At 39.1% G+C, this 26,104-nt stretch overlaps 1 protein-coding gene across 3 annotated transcripts in view; it reads left to right on the forward strand.

Annotated features, from left to right (window-relative positions):
- PLXNB2 (plexin B2) overlaps positions 1 to 26,104 on the forward strand; it is a 260,640-nt gene that overhangs the window by 208,253 nt on the left and 26,283 nt on the right. For all 3 annotated transcript variants that reach the window (XM_026080566.1, XM_026080568.1, XM_026080567.1), the window contains exons 17-26: positions 2,185 to 2,293; positions 14,986 to 15,122; positions 15,770 to 15,937; positions 17,499 to 17,607; positions 19,393 to 19,620; positions 20,105 to 20,281; positions 20,745 to 20,884; positions 21,971 to 22,071; positions 24,313 to 24,542; positions 25,581 to 25,762. In XM_026080566.1, the coding sequence (XP_025936351.1) occupies positions 2,185 to 2,293; positions 14,986 to 15,122; positions 15,770 to 15,937; positions 17,499 to 17,607; positions 19,393 to 19,620; positions 20,105 to 20,281; positions 20,745 to 20,884; positions 21,971 to 22,071; positions 24,313 to 24,542; positions 25,581 to 25,762 (1,581 nt within the window). The remainder of the gene's footprint in view (positions 1 to 2,184; positions 2,294 to 14,985; positions 15,123 to 15,769; positions 15,938 to 17,498; positions 17,608 to 19,392; positions 19,621 to 20,104; positions 20,282 to 20,744; positions 20,885 to 21,970; positions 22,072 to 24,312; positions 24,543 to 25,580; positions 25,763 to 26,104) is intronic.

Here is a 26,104-nt window from a genome sequence, read left to right on the forward strand (position 1 = left end):
TTTGATATTTCAAATTGCAATTGAAACCTTGACTTTCTTTCCTTCATTTATTTTTAAGTGTAATACAGCAACTTCTTGCTATTTTTGTGGCTTGTTTTGAAAGGTATTTTAAAGATGCCTAAGTAATTTTTTTAGCTTTTGAAAAGTCAGATTGTGGATCAAGCAGATTTAGAAGCTTCCTAGGCGCCAATGACCTAAGAAAGTATATAGATGTACATCTCTTACTGCTTCCCAAATCCACTGCCATTGCTCCCGTTTATACATGCATCCCCATCGACATTAATTTCCAACTCTCCTATAGTCATCTTTTCCCATTCCCTGTTTTCCATGTTTGCAGAAGCTGCACTGAATTACAACATAGCCTTACAAGAATTTTCCCCAGCCTCTTGGCTTTTTCTAAAGCTTTTTGATATTTTTAAATACATGGAAAGAAGCCAGAATGAGATGACTGGTTCCTTGTATCATAGCAACATTACTGGTTTCCTAAGTTCTGCCTGTGTGGTAATGGGTGAGAACAAACGCAACTTGCATAATGTAATTTCCCAACAAATTAGGGGGTTTTGAAGGATGTTCTCCATTAGGGAAGCCTTGAAAAAGAAGTTATTCAGAATCTCCAAATAGGTGTCTATAATTTTCTTTCTGTATCTTCCTCCCTTCTTTTGTTTTATTTTTACCCCTTTTTAAAATGAAAAAAAATTAAGCACCCAGTCATTCTCCCTTATCCTTTGCAGCAAAAAGCCATCTTTAGGAGACTGTTCTTTCCGTGGGTAGGAGAACGGGGAGATTTCAGGCGCTTGGGCTGCTTTCTGGCGTTGCTGTCGATTCAGTCCTCAGCCTTAGAGAAGTCGTGGTCTCGTTCTTTGTTAGCTTTCCCTGTGTAACGTGGGGGAAGGGAGGCGATGCTAACGCTGGGGAGGGGAGGGAACTTTTTTCAATTAAAATCCCTACTAACTGCGCGACGGCGTCCCCCCGCCCCGGCCCCCGACTGCTTTCCTTAGCTTGACATACGGTTGAAATTCTTCCGAAGGCACCATTTCCTGTGACTGCCTGACAAGGGGATGCAACTTCCAAGAATACAGTAGGGATGATGAGGAGCAGACTGCAGGCGCAGGCAGCCACGCACATGCCAGGACATGCAAGAATTTAGAGAATTTTGTCCATTTGCCAGGACCCAGACTCAGCATTGTGGAGGGATCTGCAGAGGGACTTCACAATCCTTTTATTTTAAGCCCAAATTTAAGTACATTATTCTCAGTAAATTTGGGGGGGAGGGCTCTGGAGGGGGGATTTTGTTTTCTCTTTGGGATTTTGTAGGCGATCATGTATTGCTCTAGGAAGAATAGCAACAATCCAGAGAATGAAGGAAATGTACAGTGCTTCACAGGGTGTGTCCGATACGAAACTCGCTGCCTGCGAAGGCTGCAGACTTTATATACATCCTTTTCTGACAGCTCTCCATTAAGTGTTTGCCCCAACAAATCCTTACTTACCTTCTTATATCCATGCTTATATTCTGTGGATCAGCTGTTGAACCAAAACATTTAAACAGCGCAGCTCTAACTCGGCAGCGGTGGTCGTTCACACAGGATGTTTTCCCCTCCAGGATTCCTTGACCGCTGATTTTGCATGAGTTACCTAGGATTTATTTTCAGTGAACCGTAATTCTAAAGGGATTTTGATAGTAGGTGTGAAAAATATAGTAGTTTAAAGCTCAGAGATAACAGGATGCACAGGAAGAGTATTATAAGCTGAAATACCCAAAGTTGTAAGATAGCTGATTGCCTAATTCTGGCATCGAGGTGGCGGGTTTCTTTGTCTTTTTTTAGCATTACTATATACAATGAAAACGTTGTTAAGGATTGGGTAGTTTCATTGCTGATTTTGGAGTGAATTTGATTTTTCAGTAGAAGTCACCTCCACTAACTGACTACTAAGTAGTTGCTGCGCACAGTGTGCAGGTTGCAGTTTTGCTTTGGGGTAGAGACAAGACTGAAATATTCGCGGATGGTTTTGGTGGGGATCTCTGAGCCAGAACTCAAGTACATTTGGTGGTATAAAAAAAGTTTGTGCTTTTGCTTGCACTGTGTGTGGTAGCTAACAAAAATTTTTAGTTTGGGTGTAATACATTCCCTTTGTATTCCAGGTGTTATTTTTAACAGATAAACTTACATTATTTCTTGATAGGATTGTATGTCAAGTTGGAAAAATGACTGAACCAAAACAAGGTCAAATTGAGGTTGACATCAACGGAAAACTAGGTAAATCACCAAGTGATGTGAAATTTACCTACCAGGTAAGTGTATTTTTTTAAGTAAGTAAGTGACCTGTTTCATACCTAGCACATAACTTATGTTTAAAATGTACCTGTTAAGCACAGCGTCACTTCTTTTACCTAACAAACTTTGTTTCATCAACAGCGTTATCATTCAAGTATGTTAGAAAACACTTAAGCATTTCTTTATACAAAAGGTACACCAAAAATCTCTTCTGGACTGTAGAGCCAGAATCTCAAAATAATTACAATATCATTACTGAATAAAAAATATCTGCAATGGAAAAAATTCAGTGTTCTTTAGACCCACAGTGACTGCACTGTTTTAATCACTGTGTTGAGATTAGCCAGTGTTCTTAACTGTGAGAATTAATGCACAGCCACTGAAGAATAAGTAATGAAGGTGCATTAATTTTTTTAATAATTTATTTCATTCAAAAATACAGCATGAAGAGAAGTAAGCAGAGCCACAGACAGCATGATGTATGTTCCTATTACACATGCGCTTTGTTTTCAGTGTCACCGTGAAGGACAGCTTCAGTTGTGTCTTAATTGTTTTAACCTAGATGTGGTCCTGGGTTATAGCTGTTTTAGCCTGTGGTTTTAGTAGCAAGTAGCTGTAGCTGTAGCTATGAGGTCTTCAAAATTTATAAGAGCCTGTGATAGCAGAGATGTTTAAATAATCTCTGTCCTCATATTGATATTTAAAATTACATCTATAAACCATAAACCTATAAAACATGAAGAGTGTGTTAGGCTTTTATCATCTCTCTCATTGTAACTTCTGTCTCATTAATTCTTGATACCTTGTGAGAAGGAAATGAAGGGAATCAGCAGTAAGAAGTGGAGTAAGTCAAGAATAAGAGGCAACTGGGAAGAACATGTCCTGTTTTCACAAAACAGGCCATAACTGTCTTTTTCCAGAATTTCTAAGCAAATGCCTCCGTTCCCAGGTGGGATCTCTGCAAAACCACTTCTTGCTTGAAAATTGTCTTTGGATGTCAACAACTTCCTCTGTTTCTTTGTGAAAATGTAGTTATAATTAAATTTTCCTTTGTCAGTCTCATTCCTCTTACCTGGAGAATGAAATGTGCAGAAACATCATGTTCCATGTTGTCTGTTAAGACCCCTAGGACAGAGGCTTTGGCAGTAAAGCCTAAATGGGGTGAAATTTTGACATGAATCCATTGTGTTGGGTAAATTTTGCACAAATTCTCCTCTGCTTCTCCTGTGTGTAAAGATTCCCTCATGGTTTGCATGAAAACCACATAGAAAAATTACAAAGTGTGTTTAAAGGCAATCTGAAGCCTCTGTGTATGCTTAGAAGACCTGTCTGTGAGCTTGGTCTGATGTGATTGCCTGCTCGTCACATCCGTGAGATGAGATAAGCAGCCAGTGCTTTTTGCTACTAAAAAGAAAAACTCTCGAATGCATCTCAGTGAGATTCTAGAAAAAGCTGCTCTACCCAGATGTCATCCAGGCAGATGTTTCCATGAAAGTCCAAGACTTCCTGTGTGCCGATCTCGGAGTGTATTGAGGTTGCCAAAATATCAGATAACTAAGCTAACTGCTGCTGAAAATCATTTTTACCTACTGCAAGAATCTTTCCCTAGGGACTTTATTTACAAAGTATGAAGCAATGACAAGTAATACAAAATCATCAAGTACTGCACTTCATGCCTTAAAATGGTAAAATGGTTTCTAGTTTCATTTCTTTCTTTTTGTTCCATGAGAAAATGAAGCCAACTGTGGATGGCAGTAGGATTAAAATTAGTAAGGAAGTGTCACATTCATGTACACCTCTACAAGTATATTACAGGCTTTTTTGGCTTTTGGCATGATCAGAGCAGACAATTAGTGAGTTTATAGTGTCTTAAAAGCTACAGTCTTGTTTCACTGTTGTTTTCAGGCTGTTCCTCTGTGATTTGTTTCAGGAGACATGCAAAATCTGTGTTTTATTAAAAACTCTTCTATTCAACATATACAAAGAAAAGAATATACTCTTCCTTCAAAGAGCCTTCCTAAAATATTTTCTATTATGTGTTTTTTCTGTTCTTGAGCACATTATGTGGCTGCCCTCCTGCTGGCAGATATTGCTGTTTCTACTGTCTTCTTTAATCACCCTAAGCATAATACCTTTAACTTCAGCAGTGATCGTTTCAAATACAATGTGTGGCAGCACGATGCAAAAATGTACTACCAATGCACAAGGAGGCAATGCAGCTACCCAGCCTGTTGTGTCTGTGTGTACTAGAAGTGTCTGCATACCCTCTGGCCAAAGTTTCAGCCTAGTATGTGTGGCTAGTGGCTACAACCAAGAACATGTAACCCGTTATTGAGTAATAGTGCATCAGGCTATTGCTGATGTTCAGCCTGAATGATGAGGTGTGTTTTTAAAGCTGAGCTGATAGGGGGTAGAGAGGCAGCAGAATGTAGGGCTTCGACTTGAGCTTCTGCCCCACTTTGCCAGCACAGCTCATTTCTGAGCCAATGAACAAGTGAGACTTCCTTTAAATGAGTCAAAAATCCAGTTAGTAAGGGAGCTGTGGTTTCAATTTAAAAATTTTTTTTTAACTAAAATGCCCTGGTCCATAAGAGTCTGTGCTGTATACTTATCATCTATATTTGCTGAATACAAAGGAAAAAAAGTTCTATTTCTCCCTACTCATCACAATTTCTTCTATCCAACTCAAGTGCTGCATTTAGGTCCAGACATTGCAGTGAAATTAAATTCTGGTAGCCTCGTCCTCCTCCACTGACCTTTCCGTTGTTTGTTTGACTATAAGCAGAAGCAGGCAGTAACCATTCTCCTTTTTAGTGAAATAGAAATGAAATGATCCTAAGTTTTCATATCCAGCTATGCAGTACATCTGGAATACTGACAGCTCTACTGGTCTCTTAGAAAATGGAGCAGCAGCATGGCTAAAGGCCTGTCCAGGTTTTTTGATTTTTTATTTGACTTTATCTGATTTGCTTGTTACTATGGCAGTGAGAAACAGTATCACAGTACAAAGGAAGGAGTCAGCTTTTCCTAGGTATACAGCTCAGATTTGCTGATCACATACAAGCATGATTCCTTTCTCAGGGTAACTCCTCTTCGAATTCCTGAGTCACCAAAACAGAGAATCGGCAGCTGATTCTGGGATCTCCAATATTGGTTTGCAAGAGCAATTCTGTGAGCTTTAGTCTGTGTAGATTAAAAAGAATGTATGGTTTCAGAAAGTTCAAATAAATGTAAAGTGGTGAAATTAAAGGTAGCACCTTGCAAAAATTATAATGCATTTCTGTAGCTTTCTAAGGAGCTGAAGGTATTTTAGGGACTTGTTTTAGAAATAAGGACATGTAGTAAATCAGGAAGTTTGTTTACCTAAGCAAGATGAGATGGATAACCAAAAAGAGGAACAAAGGGGACCAAATTTTAGTCTGATCTGAAACAAACATGAAGCTGACTACTCACCGTACTGGAAGCTCAAAGGTGAACATGAACAGCACGGTTGCATTTAACATGCTGCACTCTTCCACCTTAATATTCTCCCAAGTTGGCAGCTTCCTCTTATCTTCATCCATCTTCTGATTTCTTTCTTGGTGTTTGAAGCAAGCACTCTGGGAGCTCTCACGGCCGCAGTGCCAGTAGTGCCACAAGGCTTTTGTGGAGGGTTGTAGCTCACTCCTTGATTCTTCTCCCTGAACACATCTTCACCTGAACGCATTCACTGTAGTTTTGTTTTTTCTTTACATGGCATGTTACCATCTTGATTGATGCTGCTAAGCCAGACATCTGTAGTGGTCTGAAATTGCCAGCTTCCAGAGGACCGTAGCTGTTTTATTATTGAGTTTTCATGTGTCATCATGTTTAAGGGCCAGGAGAACTCCCTGGGTAATTCAGAGCTTTAGGAAAGTTGGCCCTTCCTCATGCAGATATCTTGGATTTATCATCCAAGGTATGCACTTAAATATATGCCCCACCATTCAGTGCTTGTGATTCTGCTCAAGAGCTGCCAAGGAACACTGGGTCATTATAATTATACATTACGTCATATTATTAAAGTATAATGCAGACTTTCCAGTCACGTATGTTTGCATTTCTCCATCAAACCTGTCAGCAAGGTTCTGTGGTCTTTTCATAAAAGCATGTTGTCTCTGCCTCAGGATTAAAAGGTGCTGCCTTGAGTCCAAAAAGTCAGTTGTTTTTAATATCAACCTTTTGCATGAGCATCCCATCCAGAGCAGACAGCACACACTGCTAGAATGGTGTATTGCCGGGCAATTGCTCTGCCCACACACCTGGAGTGGCTGGAAACATTTGATCAATTTGCACTGTGCAAAGGTTTGCAAGGAGCAGCCCCGGAAAGGTAGAACTCAGCTTACTGGTCTGCTATTACGGAAATAACCCAGTAATTCAAGTCTGGTTTGTGTTGTGCCTGTGGATGCTCCAGTCAGCCAAGTGGGGTGGTGTGGTTGGGGGCCAGTAGGTCAGGTCAGCCACCGTGGCGAACACAAGCCTGCCAAGTGTGCACAATGGAAATTCTTTGGTTGAATATCCTGTGGGTGGGTGGCTTGTCTGAAGAAACAAGAAGCAGACTCCCTCGAGTCTGAGAAAGGACGGGAGTGGAGGGAAAGAGCAATTCCTAATGACTGGTGTTCCCTGTTCAGAAGTTTAATTTAGCTCCTGTGGTTATCTGATAGTCCATGAAACGACATTTTGACCTCCAAGAAGGTGGCCAGTGCCTACAGCACTTCATGGGCTATGACATGTTCATGCCTTTAATTTTTGTGTACATTATATGCAGGAATAATTTGGCCATCAGTGGGGGGTGAGTAAATTCGGTAACAAATGGGTTGTTTTACAGACCTGCTACAAGAGCCAGAACTAACTGCAGCTGGGTTTGGGATCAGGAAGCGGAAAGGATGTTTTAGGTTTCCATATCCTTCGTTGGAAGGGAGAAGTGGAGGAAAGGAAGGACGAGATTAATGCAGAGCAGTAATGTGCTCTGACAATATACATTTATGAAAATCTTATCTGCACATGAGTGTGCATTGTCATGAGGCCCTTGGCACAGCATCCCTGTGCTCTGCTTGTACGGAAGCACGGGAGCCAATTCGTACTTGTGAGGATGTGCACTGACATCCAAAGGCAAACCCCAGCTCAGAGGCCACTGCCTACAGGAGCTGACAGATTGGGAACTTAGCTGGTTTTGCCATGTGCTGCTCGTCATGTCCATTTGAACACATCTTTCTGTTGCTGGCTTCCCCCTGTGCTGCATCTCTCACAGCGTCATCGTAGGGATATACTCTGCCACCGTCCTCTTTTCCTTTGCCAATCGTTTCTCTGCTGTAGTCTGGCAAAGCTGCTTTTTCTCCAGTATCCCCTCTGAAGCATGGACTTTCTGCCAAGGTTTCTTTGCACCTCTGTTGGGCTCCCCTCCTCTGTTCCCTTCCTACTGCTTCTGAATTTCTGACCCCTCATGTGAATCACCACTAGCCTTCTTGGTGGCTGGTTGTTTCTCTATTCGATTTTCTGCATTAATGAAGGATAAAGGGTAACCACTTTTATCTCAGTGGTGTAGTTCTTGGGCTAGAAACTTCCCACCATGGAGAAATATTATGGTAGATGGTATCCTTATTTACAGAGTCATGCCCAGGAACACAGAAAGTTCAGCATGTGCTTGTCAACAGAGGAGTGAAAAACTAGAGAAATCAAAAAATTAGAGATACAGTACCTGAATGGAACTCTGCAGCAGTGCACTCCTATTTTATTCTTGAATACTGTGCAAGGGACCAGAATTGAGTTGGTGCAACATGACACTATAAACCAAGAAAACTGTAAAGCAAATAAACAAAACCAGTGGAAGGAAACATTAATCAGAGTGGCACATTGGATCCTGACTGCAAGTTGGGTGGATGAGAGAGAGCTGGGGGTGGTGGTTCGATTTAGCACCTGCATATCCTTAGTGAGAAAATTGCAAGAAACTGGATAAAAAAAGAAAAAGAGAGTAAGAGTAACCTTACTGTGTGCTGGGTAAAAGTAGACTTGGTAGTCCCACGTGTTCGGATTTGACACCAGGAAAGCAGAGAGACCTAAAATCCGAGAAGCCCTCCAAAAGCACTTTCAGCCTGTAAAAAGTATATTTTAATAAAGTAGTAATCAGAAACCTAAAGAAATAACAGATCACCTTCCAGATTTTGCAAAAAACTGACTGCAAGTGATAAAATATTAAAGATGAAAAAGTTCATTCTAGATTAATAAACAGGATGAAAAATGCAAGAGCTCAAATGTGAATGCTCAGAGAGTCTGCAGTAACTCTACCAAGAGCAACAGTTGTGTACATTGCTAATAAGTAACTTCGCTTCTAAATGTGATTATAGCTGGAACAGGCAGGGAGATAATTCACCCTCTAGCACACAGAAAGCATCAAACTACAAGGAAAAATATATCAATATTTTTGTGAAACAAATTTGGAAAAGGATACAAACAGAACGCAAGGGAAAGACTTCTGACTGCTCTGGAGAAAACATTATACTGGAAAATGGCCTGAACCTGAAGTCATATATGTACTTGGGCCAGTGGAAGCTGTTTTGCCAGTGCTTACTCTTTCTTTTTTTTTTTTCTAATACCCCTGTGCTGATGAAGCACAGAGTGTCTGAGAGGATAGACTGACATTACCGTGAGGCAAACCCCCAAAATACAGTTTGTGAAGCTCAGAGGAGTCCCTGATGCAAAGATGAGGCAGCAGCACACAGGAAAGTAAATGCCAAGTGAGGGTTTGCCGAGTTACAGAGACTTCACTGGTGTTGCGAAGAGAACAAATGAATTTGCTGCCAAAGAAGCTGGTACTGTTAGAACATTGCGTTTCACAGGCGATGTACAAGGATGTTACTTAGAAACTGGCACTGTCTTACTACTTCAATTTGCAGCATATAACCACTGCCTTCAGGTAAACTATATGAATGTGATGAGCACTGACCACAGTCACATAAACCCTCTACGTAGCTTTATTATCCTTACAGCAAAGCTGCCTAATGATTATTACAGGTCTGGAAGAACTGCTCATCAGTTCAGGTGTACTAAATCAGCAGCACAGTGCAATATGGTAATATTGAGGTGCAGGTGGACTTTGACACCTCTAGCCCAGCATTATTACACCAAACTAGGATTTAAGGAAAATGCGTCTGTAAGACTTATAAATGCTCAAGCTTCCCATGACTTACAAATGAAAATCTGCCCGCACCTACAAGGAAGAAATCCTGTCAAGATCAAATTATTTCTTCAGGATAAACTAAGCAGTAGGGAGCAAGCTACATCTGTTGACAGTAGATCCTTGCTCAAATAACATGGACGTGGATGGGCATATGTTTTAGCAAAACTACAAATCTGCTTCCTACAAACACAGAACATGATCATGCAAGTGTAAGAGGGTGAAACAGTCACTCTGCTGGGACTTGGCCTGCAAGACTCAACAGGAAACAGGCCACTGAGCAATTGGTAGACATTGGTACAGGCTTTTTAAAAACAGAAAACCCACGCGCAAGATAATCTGTTACTGCAAAAAAAGATTTGTTCTCATTCAAATGTTCAACTGTCTGGAAGAATGAACAGTGCTTGTACCATGACAAAGAGAGAAATGTAGTCCACTGAAATCTGAAAGTAAATTCTTCCATTTCAAGCAAAAGAAGGAAAAGACTGAAATATATGTGAATTATGATATTCTATACTTCAAGGAATTATAAAACCAGGGTTAAATTAGTGTTTGTAGGGTTGTTCAAATTTCACTGTGTCCATGAGAAGTGAAATATTGCCAAGTCCTTGCAAAGGATGATGTTTTCCAGAAGAATTATTTTAAAGCTGCTATAAATTCCTTGTAGGTCACACAATCAAAATGCTCTTCTTAACATCGTAATTGCAACAGGCACTGTGGTGTCATGCAATAGAAAGTGTGACTTCCCCCGGGCACCTTCTCACTGAGTGAACAGAGAGAGCGAGGTGCAGACCCGAGTGCTGGAAATGAAAGTGGGGTGTTCATGATGATCCAGGGACTGAAATAAGAAAAGGGAGGAAACGAGGAGAAAACAGATCCTGGAGGAGATTTTGAAAAGGTGGTATCACTGATCTCACAACTCTTGAGATCTTAGGTTTATCTGTGCAGTTTCTACTGCCTGAATTTTCAATATTGCTCAAGATTCAGTGCAAATTAAAGACTTTTGTGTCTTGGTAAAGGCAGCATTTTTATGCGGCATGTATATACCTCAAGCAAGGTTTGCAGTACAGAGTTTGCCCTCTGCCCCTCGTTTTCCTTTGCAAGGAGAAGGAATCTCATGTAAAGTTTAAAGAGGAGCTGTGTGGCTGCGTTCAGGAGTGTAGAGGGGTGCGGGTTTGCAGCTTTTCTAGGATTTGCGAGATAAGATGAGACCTAGCGGCTGTGAAGTGTCTGAGCCTCTCTGTGCTGCTGTTAGATGCAATGTCAGTGCTGGGAAGGGGCTGGCTTCTCCTTAGGTAACACGATCCTTGCTGAAGGCTTGCACCGCCCCTGAAAGTACATTTTCAAATTATGCTGGCATTCAGCAAAAGATCTTCTGCTAATCTTGTCTAACCAACTTTCATGATTGAAAACCGCTTTCCAGTTATGCATTTAGATGGTGCAGGTTCCTTACTGGCCCTCTAAGAAGACCTCCAGGTGGGCTGATACAGCTTTGCTCTTTGAGCCATCCATGAACATTTTAGGAGAGCACTAAAAGTTGCTTGGAGTCCATTGTTTTTGCTAAAAAATGGTTATTAAAATTTTAAAAATAATTGATAATATACTTAAAATACTTGCTTGTTCTGGCAGATCATTCAAAAGGAGGGGAGAGAAAAAAGATGATGTGAAACAGAAAATAGCTGGTTAAAATTAATCAAATCATTTTCCTGATAAGTTTATGATAATGAACCGTTATTATGCAATGCTTTGTCTTAACAATCGTCCTGAAGAATTCCCCTGCACACAGAGGACGGTTGAGTTCCTCCTTATTAGATCATCTTTATGAAGTGTCCACATTACTTGGTCCCTGGAGTGCTCTTGATATTTGCAAAATTACTTTAAATAAGCTAAGTATGAATACTTCGAATTACGCTGTTTTAAAATAGTCCTTTGAGGAGCAGCTGCAAAATCAGTGATTGAAGAGAAAATAAGGGTTAAATGTAGCTATTCCACCTCCTCGTTAGCTGGTACCTATATTAGCTGCCATAGTGATTCTTGGCCTCAATTTTTAATTCTATCCCAGGTGAATTTAAGATGTGCTGACTCCATGCTGTTGCCATGTGTTGGATGGGGGGCTGAGGTGTGAATGGCATGTTTTCCTCTTGGCATAGCTGTGTTTTACCTTTCAGCAAAGTCAGTCTTGCTAAGGAAACAAATTCTGGGCAAATTTGAGCAGATACTCAAATTACCAAACTTACCTCATTTCCCCATTGTTGTTATGTTATTTACAGATAACTTTGCTTTTCGATAGCTATGTATTTACCTAGATATTATATCCTTGTTCACAGACAGATAAATGTAGGCCGCCACTGAAAGATCCCTCATGGAGAATGGCGTTGAACAACTCTGTTCCAAGTTTGTGTCTAGCTCAATATTTACTGTTAGCCACATAACCAGCTGACACGCTGCCAAATTTCCTGATCAAACAGCCCAGCTGAGCTTTATTAATATAATTATTTAGCACTGTTGCAGGAAGAAAGGAATACAAGGACCTAGCGGAAGTTTCTTAGCAAGCTGCCTTTGGTTTTTATGTGCAGTGAGAGAGGACAGTGGTGTGGGATGCATCAGAAATCCCTTCCCCTTCCTCTCCTTCCCAAGTCTATAATCAAAGGTTTAGCTTTAAATGGAGGTAGTATTGAGGGAAAAGGCTACAAGTTTTAAATAGTTTTCCTGAGGTTCAGGGATAAAGATTTTGTCCATACTAATTCCTTAGTGGTTCTTGGGGGATACTTTCTTCTGAAAACTATCCCATATGTGTTATGCAGCTAATAATTGCCGTGGTTTTTAGTTTAGATGATAGACTGGTCCAACACATTTAACATTTTATGATAATCAAGATCTAAAGTTAATTACAGTTACTACCCTCTGTCCATATGTTACGGTTACAGTTAAAATATTTGATACATTTGCTTGCATTTCATATACAATATTGATTGCAATTTTTATCAACAAAATTGTGTTACCAAAAAAGCACAAAGGAGCTTTTATGTGAAATGCACGTCTAGATTTGTGTCGATTTAAACTTCAAGTGTGATGTTTAAAATGAACTTGTTAGAACACCGCAAACTTCTTATTTACACTTGCGTGACTTAGTTCAATGTAGCTTAAATCAGCAAGCAATTAAATCCAAAGAGTACTGACGGAGGGGGTTGTATAGATTTAAGTAAGCAAGTTTTACTCAAATTTGTTATATTGAATTCAGCATGCTTTTTTGACTTAAGCCATGCTTTAACAGTGGCTTTGATTCACTTCCCTGCATAAAATCTTGTAACCCAAGTGATGTATTAAATTTAAAAAAAAAGCAAAGGTTAGTGTGTGCGGGCAGTCATATGCTGAAGCAATGTATATCTCGAGGAGTGAAGGGTTTACAAACAGATTTCTCTTAGGGAAGAACAGCAATTGACACCCAATTAGTGTTAAAGCATATTCCTAAGGCTCTATGACTTTCAAGCAAATTGCAGTTGTCATTGTAGATTTATGAAGTGTGCTGAACTGTGATACATTCATTCTAGGAGAAGTTGTTCAGACATGGAAGTATACAGCTAGCGGAGCAAGTACTAGTTCTCTGTGTTTCTAGAGTATCTGTGCTTCAGTAAAACGTATTTGTAAAGTAAACACAATGTTGATTGAATGCATTTTTACTGATTCCTTCTACTTGTTGAAAACCTGGAAATGGCTCATTGAGCTTGAACCAAAATGCGGTACACCATTCCCTCACCTCCCTGCCATTTCTGGGCCCTCTTTTTTGTTGCTGTAAGTTGACATAAAGACGGCAGTTTATGCATGAGCAAAATAACATGGGAGGAAGTTTTCTGCTTTCTGATAATGATGGTTCCCTTTACTCAGAAGCACGAACATCACAAACTTTCTCTAAATATCATCCCAGTAATCTTGAACTAACCAGTTGACTGTGGCCCCTTTGCTCTCCATTTCTGAGTGTGGATTCCCCTCAGTAGAGTGGGAGATGTTGAAAGAGCTCGGTGCAGCGGGATGGCAATCTGGTTGGACCCTAATCAGCTAGGGGAGCCTTCCAGCTTCTTTACTCTTGCTTTATTTGTATATGCTTCATACCGAATAGCACCAACCAAGAGCTTCATTATCAGCCACTCGTTTCAGCAAGGTTAGGCAAGAGGAGGAGAAGAAAAGATGTTATTTGCAAATACATGTGAGCAGGGGCTCGTGGCTCTCTTGATTTGTTTAAGGAAAGCCTGTGTTTGAATGTGGGTCAAGAGGCATAATTTTACATCAAAAAAGCATTACCTGTGTCACAACCTCCCTAAACTTCTGATCTGGCATGCTTTAGCAAATGCAAGGTCCATTGTAGCAACAGCCCTGCCGTTCACATGGACCCAGGATCTTCCCTGGGCACGTGCCGTGCTGAGACATCTCCCTGTACGCGACAGCCTTGCTGTGGGTGCACAGAGCAGCATCACCCTGGTGTGAGGCTGCAGCACGTCCGTGGGCATCCTGGCTGGTGTGGGGAGGCGCTGGGCAGGCTGCGTCCCCTCCCAACCCAGGGTGCTGGGCTGGCATTGGGCTGGTGCAAGGAAGGAGTCTCATGCAAGTTAAGTGACTTCGTTCATACTCTTGATTCAGGAGCTTCAGTGTTATCCGGAATAGTGATGCTTTTCTGAACTGGAACTAGGGACTACTTAAGTATGACGTAATTAAATTGCATCATTCATGAAAATCACCCTCACTGTAAATTTATAATATTTGTCATATATCCAGGAATAGCAAATGTGATCACTGAAATAAAGACTGAATTGAGAACAAAAGGAGTGACATTATTTGAGGAATATAAATTTCTGTTGAATTTGATAATAATTTGAAGCGTGTCCGCTTGTTTCCATTGATTTAAAAAAAAATCTTCACCAAGATTCTAGGTGAATAAGAAAAATGTAATGTTTTCAGATTTTTTTTTTCCAAGCTCACTGCTCAAGACAGGGGGTAAAAATCATTTTCCATGACTTAGGGCCTTATGAGATAAATGAAATCTTAATATTCTTTCTCTTTACCACCAGTTTTGAAAACCTTGCTTTGTCTCTCCTGTAGTTGATGTAGAATGTGTATGCAAAGGGCAAGGAAAGTTTAAGGTACACTCAGCCATAAGGAAGAGGAAAATCATAAAATAAGTGTGAAAACAGGAAGTCCAAGAGGAAGCTCTTACAAACCTAATGGCAGCTAACTCTCTACATATTGCAAATGGGGAATTTAAATTTATATTAAGCCTCATAAAGTACGGTTTGGAAAAAATGTGAATACATTCACATCATCTGTCACTTCTTCCTTTGCTCACCATGGGTAATGAAAGAATTTGCTGTGTGGTGAAAGATTTGTGCTTTTTTACATTCTTTTAATTTTATTATTTTAAAGATAATAATATTATACTACTATTATTATATAATATATACATATTAATACTAGTGTAAATTTTGTTTCATTTTCTTAATGAGTTTGACTGCTTCCTCTTTGCAGGAACCTCATCCTTCTGGAATAAGCCCTGAAAGAGGTCCACAAGCAGGTGGAACCACACTTACCATCACTGGTACAAACCTGGCAACGGGTTCCAAGAAGGATGTTCATGTTTTAGTCGGCAGTGAACCTTGCAATGTGTACGTATGAAACGCTGAGGACTTAACAATAGGCTTGTATCCTAACCAAGCACCAAGCAAGTGCTGGCCTTTCGGAATTACACAAATCTATTATATGTCTTGTAGTGACTCATCACGTGCAGTGTGGCTCTGCACGTAACATTTAGACAGAAACTCACTTAGGGGCTCCAGCTGGAAGAAGCAGCTGCAAAAATAACCAGCGTGGAAGAACTCAGATATTGAAACAATTTTACAGTTTCAGCTTTCTCTGCCTGACTGGCTGTTCCAAACTCATCCATGCTTTCCTACAGTATCTTCTCAGTGGTTCCATATAAAATTTTAATCTCGTAGTGTCCCTTGACTTCTTCCTCTCTCTTATTTTTCTTCTTATTAATTGCTCCCCTTCTCCCCCCACCAAAAGGAATAACATGAAGTGTCCTGACATGTTGTTGTTCCTGTGTGTGTGCACTATTCCTTTTCATATCCTGTATCTTTTTTGTTAAGACTTTAAGTGATCTGGAGAACGTATTGTCTCCTCGTGTAATTACTCAATACCTAGCAAAATAGGGTTCATTCTTGTTGGTTCTGGGGTACTACAGTAATAAATATGAATTACAATAATGTTAGTAACTGAAGATATTTCCTCTTCTCTTTTTTCTCTGATTTAGCACTGAATTTGGAGACAAGATAGTTTGCATTACAGGACCTCATAGCAAGGTTGAAGATGTTGACGTAAGAGTCCACTATGGGGACACAGCAAGCAGCATACCAGGGAAATTTTCATATAGGGAGAATCCTACTGTCACCAAGTTCCTGCCAGTAAATAGCTTCAGCAGGTAATGAAATGTTTGTCAGAACTTCATTTGTGATTGGGTTAAAATATATGTAATAGGTTTTCTTCCATATAGAACTGCTTAAAATAAGAGCTGTTGTACTCTATCTATACACAATTTCAGATACATAGATTTTGAACTCTTTCTAAACCACAGCTGGCATTTGAAAGTATTCTGTTTATCCCCAAACCCCACTTCAAAGCTAAATCTTGAAATCAGAAAAAGTGATGAGCTTCTTTTAAATGAAGATATCTTAAAGGGAAAGATTTGAAGCATTTAAGTATGATATGTCAAACCACATGATCTTTGTATTACTTACACATTCTCTCTGAAGGAGAGATCATCTTCTGCAAATAATATAAAAGTGTCAGAAAGGTTTCTTTCTCCTACACCCCTATTCACTTCATGTTCCAGCTGGTAGCTGTTCACTCAAAATAGTGTTCCTTCTGGAAAAAAACTCATCTAGTGCTAATTGTGAAACCAAAGAAATATATGCCACTGGTACATTTGTAGCAAAACGGCAAATCATCTGTTTAAATGTCCTCTTAGCATGCCTCTGATTTTGAGAGTAATTCCACAACTGATACAGGGACAAACTTGTGACCTTTACTCACATTGGGCTCTGCTGTTCCCTAATATTCCAACCTCTTTGCCTAGTAGGAAGCAGTTGGCATTTTCATATTCTGGAATATAAAAAAGAGATCAAGATGCTTCCTTTCTCTTTCAGTAAAAGGAAGTTGTAAGATCACAACCTTAAAAATAGGACCCTAAAATTAAAATTGGCTATGAGTTCTGTTGGAGAAATTGATACTTGCCTCCTTGAATATGGAGTAGTCACTTATGTAGAAAAGGGTTTGGTTTTATTTGCTTCTGATTTTGGTTTGTTTTTTTTGTGGGGGCTGGGGGTTTCCTTGGTAGACCAATAGTGATTTACCCCAGGGGATTTAAAAGACTTTTTTTCTTCTCCTCCTCCTCCTCCTCTCCTTCTTCTTCTCCTTCTTCTTTTTCTTCTTCTTCTTCTTCTTAGCTGGACCTTACCTTAATGGTTTCCTTTGAGGATTGCTATCCCTCTAAATCCAGGTTGCTTAGGTATCTTCACCTTTCACTGGCAACTTGTATACATTCTTTTTCTTATGTGAATTCACTCTTTTAAATTTGAAGTAATTTGCAAATGAAAGTGAACAGAGAAGCCAGGTCCCTAAAGTTTGGGGAAAATGTACTTTCACCTTTGTCTGTGTGTGTGGTAGGTGAAGAGATTTCAAAACAAAAAAAAGATCAGAGAAATGAAGCACATAGAAAGAGCCATCACAGTCCCAAATACTGACAAAGGGATTTGTACTTTTTTTATACTGCTATCCGAAAACTAGTTTAAAGTTCACATTGCTGTCTTTAAATGCTGTGATTATAGATAGCTTTAATAGATGCTTTTTGTGTAGGAGATCTAATTATCATATAGGCATTCCATAACTATTTTCAGTGGTATTAGTAGTGATGCAGGATAAAGTAGCCTATAGCTGTAGTATTTTGCCAATGACTTGATTTCTTTTTTAATTCTGCCTTTCAGTGGAGGGAGAAATATTACAGTAACTGGAACTGGATTTGACATTATCCAGAGATTCTCACTGGTGGTTTATGCAGAGCGTCCAGAAGCAGGGAAACAAAATCTCCAAAGGGTAATTTTCTTTTTTTCCCCCCAAAGGCATCACAATGGATACATAAAATACAGTCTGTTCAAAAAAATGCATTTAAGTTTGCCCACTTGACTTCACTGGGCTTGGAGTGAATGTTTGAACAGACTTCTGGCTCTATTTCTAACTATATAAAAAAGCCTACTCCTGCCATCTATACTTACATTTAATAGTACCTTGTAACTTTCTGCTTTAAAATTGTTCAATATGAATAAGGATGGAAGCTTTGAATGGTAAAACTGAATATATTTCAGAATTTCAAAGTTGTATAATTTGTTTTCTCTCTCTCTTTCTCCTCCCCCTTCAAGGTTTAGAGATTTGCCCAAAACAGGACCCAGATGCAGACAGTCCTGAGTACTTGGCTTTGCACAGTCAGAGCCTTTTATTTTCTCGCACCTCAAAGAACAAAATCTTTCCCTTTTCTTTCTTGCAATATGCTTCAGGCATATTGCACTTACAGCATGTGAACAATTATGAGTTGTAAAAAATAAAACAAACCCTTTTTGCATCTCATGTTAAAAAGAACTGACATCTCCAAAGGAGCTGAATTTCTCACTTTTCTAATGAAGATCACAATTTAATACAACAATTGAGAAGTTGAAGTGATCTTCCAGAAAGAACATGTTTTAAATTATGGAGAATTTTTAAGGCTAACTCTTCAATTTAGGACTTTCTTGTGGTCTGATTTTAAAAATATAATGATTATTATATGGAATTGGTAATGTGTATATTTTATATATATATGTGTGAGTCAACTTTTAGAGTATGCCAAAGCCTGCTGGATTTGGCTCCATTAGAACCCTATCCTTTTAAGAATTTTAAGAAGGAAAACTGCATACATTTCATACGCCGTAAAGTGCAAGATGTAATTCTTCTATATCCTGCTTACCTTAAACCTCAGGATAATCTCAAAGACTATTTAATATCCTTGACAGTGTTTATCAACATTTCTTCCCACCCCTCCTTATGTGTGCTTAGCATCTCCCAAAAATGTTAGCTTAAGTCTATATTATGTATTGTGCTTATTCTTGGTTAAGTCTAGCAACTCTTTTTTTAATCTTTTTTTTCACTCACATTTACTTAATCATGATATCAAAAATATGAGGGAGAAGCTATCAAATTACATTTGCTTTCTCAAAATGAAAAACTGAGGTGATGGTGTAAAAAATTTTAAAGGTTCCTGTTAGTGTTGTTGGCTGCAATTGGCATTGCTGAATGACTGAAGGACTTTCCAGGATTTGTGTTATTTGGAGAGGGGAGGGAAGGATATTAACAAAATTATTAACTTGAGTTGTTAATTGACAATTGGTGAATTTTATTCAGAAATTATACTTAGTACTTGCATTGAATTTCTGCAAGGTATTTTATAGTGTCAATAGAAAAGAATTCACCTGAGATACTTAATGGTACAGAAGACAGTCTCGATTAAAGCTACCATGTTAACCTCTTAATCTTAGAGCAATTTAATTATGTCAGCCCAGTGTGGTCCAGAGCCAAAAAATTTGAAGGCAGATGGAAGCGGAGCTGTAGCCTAAGCTTTTTTGGGGGTCAGGTGCTAGAATACAATGAATCAATGATTTTTTCCCATCAACAAATTGTTGTTTCGTTTTCCTTTCAGAAAGTATCTCATACTGTCTTTGTTATTTTTGTTGTATGGAGAGGACATAGCTCACAGTGTTTTATTTCTACAGTCTAAAGTTATCAACAGTTATGTACAGCAACCAAACAAGGTCTAAAATGTGCATATTCTTCTTATCTTGTTTCTTACAGTTTGATGGAAAACTTGTTACAAATCTCAGTGCAACCACAGTGGTTTTCTCTTCCCCACCAATACTGGAAGATCCAGAAAACTATAATATTACCACTATTATTCTAATGGATCATTATCATTTGGTTGTAAAAAATGAGAGTCACTCCTTTGCATATGTTGCAGACCCAACCTTTGAAAACTTCACAGATGGCGTCAAAAAACAAGTCAACAAACTTATTCATGCGAAGGTAAACTTGTTAAGAGATGACAGTTGCCCATTTTGTCCTTAAAACTTGTACAGAATATTTCCTGTCTTTCTCAAAACCTTAACCTACGATGAATAGCTATTTGGTACCATACCCAAAATGCTTGCTGGAGCCCCTTACCCCTGCTAGATGTCGAGCACTGTTAGGCCCCCTTTCCTCCCACCTCCTCTTCTCTTTCTTTTGTGTTTCCTCATGATGCCCTCTGCTGCTGAGTCTGGAATTTGGAAATTACCTCTCTCCGTGGTCCCCCCAGAGGATGGGGGACTGGGATTGGTTTCTTTCCTTTCTTACACTAAGAAGAAAAGGAGAAGAAAGGGCGTTGCGTAATTCCCTTCCCTTCTGCTCTTCTATATAGCACCATGCGAATCACATCTGCTCCGAATGATCCAACGAGAAGTTTGTAACTCATGACTTCTTGTCTCCCAAGATTTTGTGATGATGACTTAGCCTTGTATTTTCTGTCTAGGGCAGTAATCTGAACAAAGCCATGACAATAGATGAAGCCCAGGCTTTTGTAGGAGATGAACCTTGCAACATAAAAACCCTGACTGAGAAGGACTTATATTGTGAGCCACCAGAAGTACAACCTCAACCCAAGAAAAGGCAGAAGAGAGATACTATCAATAACCTTCCTGAATTCATTGTATGTTACCTTTTCAAAATAATGCACTGTTTAAGTGACACTAATACAGTAGCTTCTTAACTGAAATAATTTGTTCTTTTATGATGTTATATTATTGTGAAGAAACTTCTTGCACTGTTCTTTCTTTCTGCAGATTCTGCCTGCTGTCTAGAAGACTTTACACATAAAAAGCAGTCCCAAGCTGCTAATTGCCTTCTACCTTTGTTATATAGGAATGTATAATTGTAGCTAGGCAGGCTGGGGATTTTTCTTCCTCTGTAAAACAGAGTAAAATTATTTCTTGAAACATAGTGCTAGTCACTTAAATTCAGTATAAAATATACAGAAATTGTTCCTTTGTTTGGCAGTTTGAGCTAGAAATTCACTGGATTGCAAGGATTAGTAAGAAATTAGAACACAATTGTGAAATGAACCACTATCCATTTGTGCTTTTTGAAACAAATGTCTGTGCTTATCCAATCAGGTGAAATTTGGCCTCCGAGAATGGATCCTAGGAAGGGTGGAATATGATACGCGTGTGAGTGACATCCCACTGAATCTTATTTTGCCACTCGTACTTATTCCTATGGTAGCAATCATCATCATTTCTATCATCTGTTATAGGTAAGAAGCTCCTTTAATTAGATGCTTTTGCTATCCTGAAGCTTTGAAGGTGATATCTAATTGTACCTCAGTCTACAAAAAGAAAGGATCCTTATAATTTTTATGTGCTGTAGAGTTAAGGAAAGCAGCTACAGCTGGAAATGTGTATGAGCACCAATTTATTCCTCTCATACACCAAATTCTTTGGTGTCAGTCAGCCCAGTCTGTCCTTTATACATAAACACAAACAATTGGTCCCAGGCTTTCCAAGTGCACAATTGCAGGCTGAGTTGCGCACATACATTCTTGAAATTGCATCTAAAGTGCCTCTTGTGAAGGAGGAGATCACTAGTTCTGCATACATTTCTATAAGCATTTAAGCTGCCTCAGTCAGTACCATAGATCCAAGCTGGATGAATTTCTCTAAGTGGTCATTTTGGTCTTTCCAGCTGAGATAAGTGTTATCCACACACAAATCTCATGATTAATGGTGAAATTCATGCTTCATAAAGGGCCAGAACAATGTCCGTACTTCATTTAAGACCTGCTTAGGCCAGTTTTGAGGTTAGTAATACATAGGCCTCGTACTGGCCCTCAGCATGGGATGGATTTCACTCTAATGATTCATATCAGTGTAGCTGAAGTAATGCTGAAGTGTGTTATACAGCAGTGACCTTCTTTTGGATCTTCTCAACTTGCTCTGTCCAGTGTTAGGTACACTCCCTTGATGCCTCATAGCTAGGATGGAGCATGCTGCAAGCAATCTTTGTTCAGTATATACAAATTACATTTCTGAACTTAATACATGAACGCATCCTAACATATGAACACATCCTAACTATTGCTTATTGGATTTTAAACCATTGACTCGTATGTGCTTTAAAGTGGTAGGCCCACGGTGGTGCCAGGTGATTTACACTAAATGAATCTTTGATCCACTGTTGTTGTTCTCCTCCTCCATTTTCTCTCTGCAGCTAGTGTTTTAAAAGAAATCAAGAACAAGAAATTGTCCTCCCATGATTCCTTTTGCTTCCCATTTAGAGCTATTGCAAACAATTTGCTTTTACAGTTTGTAATTTTTCTAAATCTTACCTCTATTTCATAAAGACGCAAGAGCCAACAAGCAGAACGAGAATATGAAAAAATCAAGTCACAACTAGAAGGCCTGGAGGAGAGTGTCAGAGATCGGTGCAAAAAGGAATTCACAGGTATGACTGATATTTGCATTTCTGTGGGTCCTCTTGAGAAATCATGGGATGGGCTGGAGCAACTGTGCTATCTTGCTAAGGCTGTCTTCTGGGAATAATCAGTAGATCTAACTACTTTTGATTACAGACATCAACATACAGCAAATATTTTGCTGACTATTATGTATGAAAGCCATAAATAAAATTAAACAGGGAGTTGAAGATTATTAAAGGAAACGGACAGTTTTAGTCCAAAGGAAGCACAGGAGTTAGTCAGCAACTGGGAAATAGAAACTAGTTGAAAATAGGGTTATTTATAGCCACTGATATGAGTGACCATTGATACAGAGGAAAGAAGTTTTGTAATAACTAACTGTGCACTTAGTACTGAGCATAATGACAGTATGTGCCAGACAAGTACATTAAAAACTGTTTTCAGAGCTGCAAAATGTATTTGCAGCAATCAGCATACAAAGGGATAATTTGGCAAGCCTGCAGGAAAGAAATAGCATGTTGCCCTATTTATCAGGAAAACCTTAAGCTTGATTTGAGGAGCTAGCTAATTGTTCTGGGTAAACACAGAGGCATCAACCCAGGGAAGACAGTGGGAGGTGTGAAGGCTCAGCGTTTCTACAATGTTGCTTAAACTAGGCATCTGAGTTTGCAAATACTGGTCTAAATGACTACCATGAGAAGTCACTTCATTATCTGAAGTATACTTGCTGTTGGGTCATGTTGAAATAATCCCTATTAAAAAAACCACGTTTTATTTCTAAAAAGAAACAGAATATTTCATATTGGCAGTGGCTAAAAAGCAGGACTGAATTAAACACCAACTTGAGGTTAGACTTTGAAATCAATTTTTGGAGCTCAGGGTTTCATAAGATTTCTGTCATGCTGGAGGCCTCTCAAAGTCTTGTTTTCCTGGAATTTCTGTCATTTGGGACAGAATGTTCTTTTCTTATATCAGCTTTCTTTCTCTGGAAAATTGACTCCTTGCAGGTTCTGGACAGAACCCAGAAGCAAATCTTTGAATCAAAAGCTGTTCCTAAGCATGCTTCATTTCAAACTGCCTTCTGAAATGCGAGGGGGTCAATCAAGGTTAACAGCCTTCTCACAGCCTCCTCATGCAACTTCTTCACACATGTTTCTGAAATGCAAAGGTGCCTTTCTCTTGCTGATACTCCCAGTGAGGGGCTGCAAAATCCTGCTGTAGCCGCACTGCTTGTCGAATTGAAGGTTTCCTCCCTATATCCTAGCACAAGCACAAGGGTTGCGGAAAGCATACAAGGAGTAATCCAGTTCCTAAACTGCTTCCTTCTTGGCTGATGGTAAAATGAAACACCAAAATCAAAACACATTCTGGATCCGTACTGTAATATTGTAATGACAGGAGCATGAAGTGCAGGTGGCCTAGAATATATGGAACCAATAATAGCAAAGAAAATGGAGATCAGGCAGGAAGTACGAGTACCACAAAGCTGGAAACCACAAGATACTTTCTCCCATAGGTTTGCTAAATGCTATAAAATAAAGGGCTGAAAGAATAAATGACATGAACAATAAAAATTGCTGAGACAATAGGTCATTATATTAATTAACATGATACTTCAGTCAGTCAGCAATACTGAGTAATTGAAAAGCCTTCAGCTAAAATAAGTGCTCCAAAAGGCGATTCCCTAATTGTTGTCCCTTTCAAGAACTTGAAAGCTTTTGGGTCCCACAGAAGTGTTTTCATCAATTTCAGTGAACTGTTTAACCTTCTTCCCTCCTGCTGGCCCCTCCCTCCAATTAAATTATTATGCTTTAAACTTTAAGTTGCTCTCTGTGTTGTACTTTTTTTCCTTGGGTTACTGCATCATTTAAAAAGGAACTTTTATTATTACATACAATCAGAGGGAGTAGAATGCCCATAGGAAAAAAAAAAAGAGAAAATGATGTTGCAGTGTCTCTTTTCTTGCTCTTTGCTACCATTCTACATTTGTATGTATGAACTCCACGCAATCATCCATTGAGGCCCTATAGGCGTTGTACATAAGGAACAAGGAAAGAATTTGCGCTAAAAGCAAGAATGCTGATGTCACCACAGGATTAGCTGTGGTGACAGCTAACAGGATAATTGGTAAAAATGGCAAGGGAAAATATGGGATGAAAAACAGTTGTCAGTGTTCGGTTACTTCTCCTACCCCAAAATACTGTGTTGCCTAAAAAAGCTGCAATTTAAAAAAAAAAAGAACTCTTAAACTGTGTTGCATGTTCTAGATCTAATGATAGAGATGGAAGATCAGACAAATGATATAAATGAAGCTGGAATTCCAGTACTGGACTACAAAACGTACACAGACAGAGTCTTCTTCTTGCCCTCCAAAGATGGAGAGAAAGACGTGATGATAACCGGGAAGCTGGATATTCCAGAGGCGAGGCGGCAGACTGTGGAGCAGGCTTTGAACCAGTTCTCCAATCTGCTCAATAGCAAATCATTTCTCATTAATGTGAGTATTGAAGTAGATTCACCTTGTCTCTTAGCTAGGCATACATGTGTATGCAGACCATCCAGTAGGTTTGCACAGCTGAAGCAAATTTGTTAGAAATAAGTGATTTTAATAAGGTTCTGGCTCCACAGTAACTGATGCCAGATCTGTGGCATCACTGCCAGAGCTTTCCTGGGGGGAGGCATGATCGTATTTCTGTAGAATTACCCAGATCACATAGTACAGAGTTAGTCAACGTTACAGTGGCTGTAGGGAAACAGACATTACCTGATCTGGCATAAAAACTGCAGTCACCCAGTTACTTTGTCCTTAGCCTTTTAAGAAATTTAATCAGTGGAATGATAGATTCAGTTCTGGTTCAGCTGTGTGTCATGGTCACAGCAGTTACCTACTGGAAGTCATAAACTGGATTTCTGTCTCAGAGAGAGAGAGGCGTAGACCCCTCAGACCAGGAACAAGTGGCCTGTTCATCAAGATTGATGAGTACTCAGCTGCTCTGAAAAGATTTCTAATTGCTCACTCTCAAAAATTGAGCTGATTGTCAGATACCTAAATACAGATTTAGGCTTCTAACTTTCTTTTTTAAATGAGGCTCCAGTGCTGAGTTAGTTAATGGTAGCATTACAGTTTATGGCAGAAGAGAGTACATTCCCAGATGTACTTACTTAGATTAGTGTCTCTTGTAATTTGATGTGAAAGAATTGGGAACTTGGGGAAAAGGGGAGTTGATTTTGCTTTTTAAAAAATTGGCACAGAACACACTTTTTTCTTTTAATTAAAACATCCTTTTTATAATGCTTCAGGTTAAATATATGTGTTCCTTGGGTTAGTCCAGTAGGACTGTGTGAGTGTATATTTAAAGAAATTATAGGTAATATTATTTGTAAGTAGTTTGTTCAAACTTCTGAAAAGCTTTCCATGCTGTACATAGGAGATTAACATTAAAATAATATTGCTCATCTCTTTAGTGCAGACGAGTTTTGAGGTACTCTAGAAACCTGTTCTCTGACACAATTATGCATTTGTTTCCTCTTTCAGTTTATTCACACGCTGGAAAGCCAAAGGGAGTTCTCTGCTCGAGCTAAAGTTTATTTTGCATCTTTACTGACCGTTGCTTTACATGGAAAGCTAGAATATTATACTGACATCATGAGGACACTGTTCTTGGAACTGATGGAGCAGTATGTTGTGGCCAAAAACCCAAAGCTGATGCTAAGAAGGTTTGAATGATACAGTCATGTTTTTTGTAGTTCTTTATTTTTTCTATAAATGTATTTCATTTGCAAGGTAGGCACCTTGCAAATAGACTGTATTATAATACCAACTATCCGTGAAAGTCAGAAATACCCTGTGCCTAAGTATATTAGAAAAACAAGATCACCAAGAATAGCTGTGGAAGGCAAAACTGTTGGCAGCAGAATATCCAAATGCTGTAGTGTCGAATCTGTGTCAATATTAGTGAATCATCTACCTTACTTCAAAATACTGATCATTTGATTTATTTTTTAAATCTAATTTTATTCCAAATTATCTAGCATAATGAGCACATATAATCAACTCTC

This window comes from Apteryx rowi, unplaced genomic scaffold (genome assembly GCF_003343035.1).
Source record: "Apteryx rowi isolate R43461 unplaced genomic scaffold, aptRow1 scaffold_526, whole genome shotgun sequence".
NCBI classification, from domain to species: domain Eukaryota; kingdom Metazoa; phylum Chordata; class Aves; order Apterygiformes; family Apterygidae; genus Apteryx; species Apteryx rowi.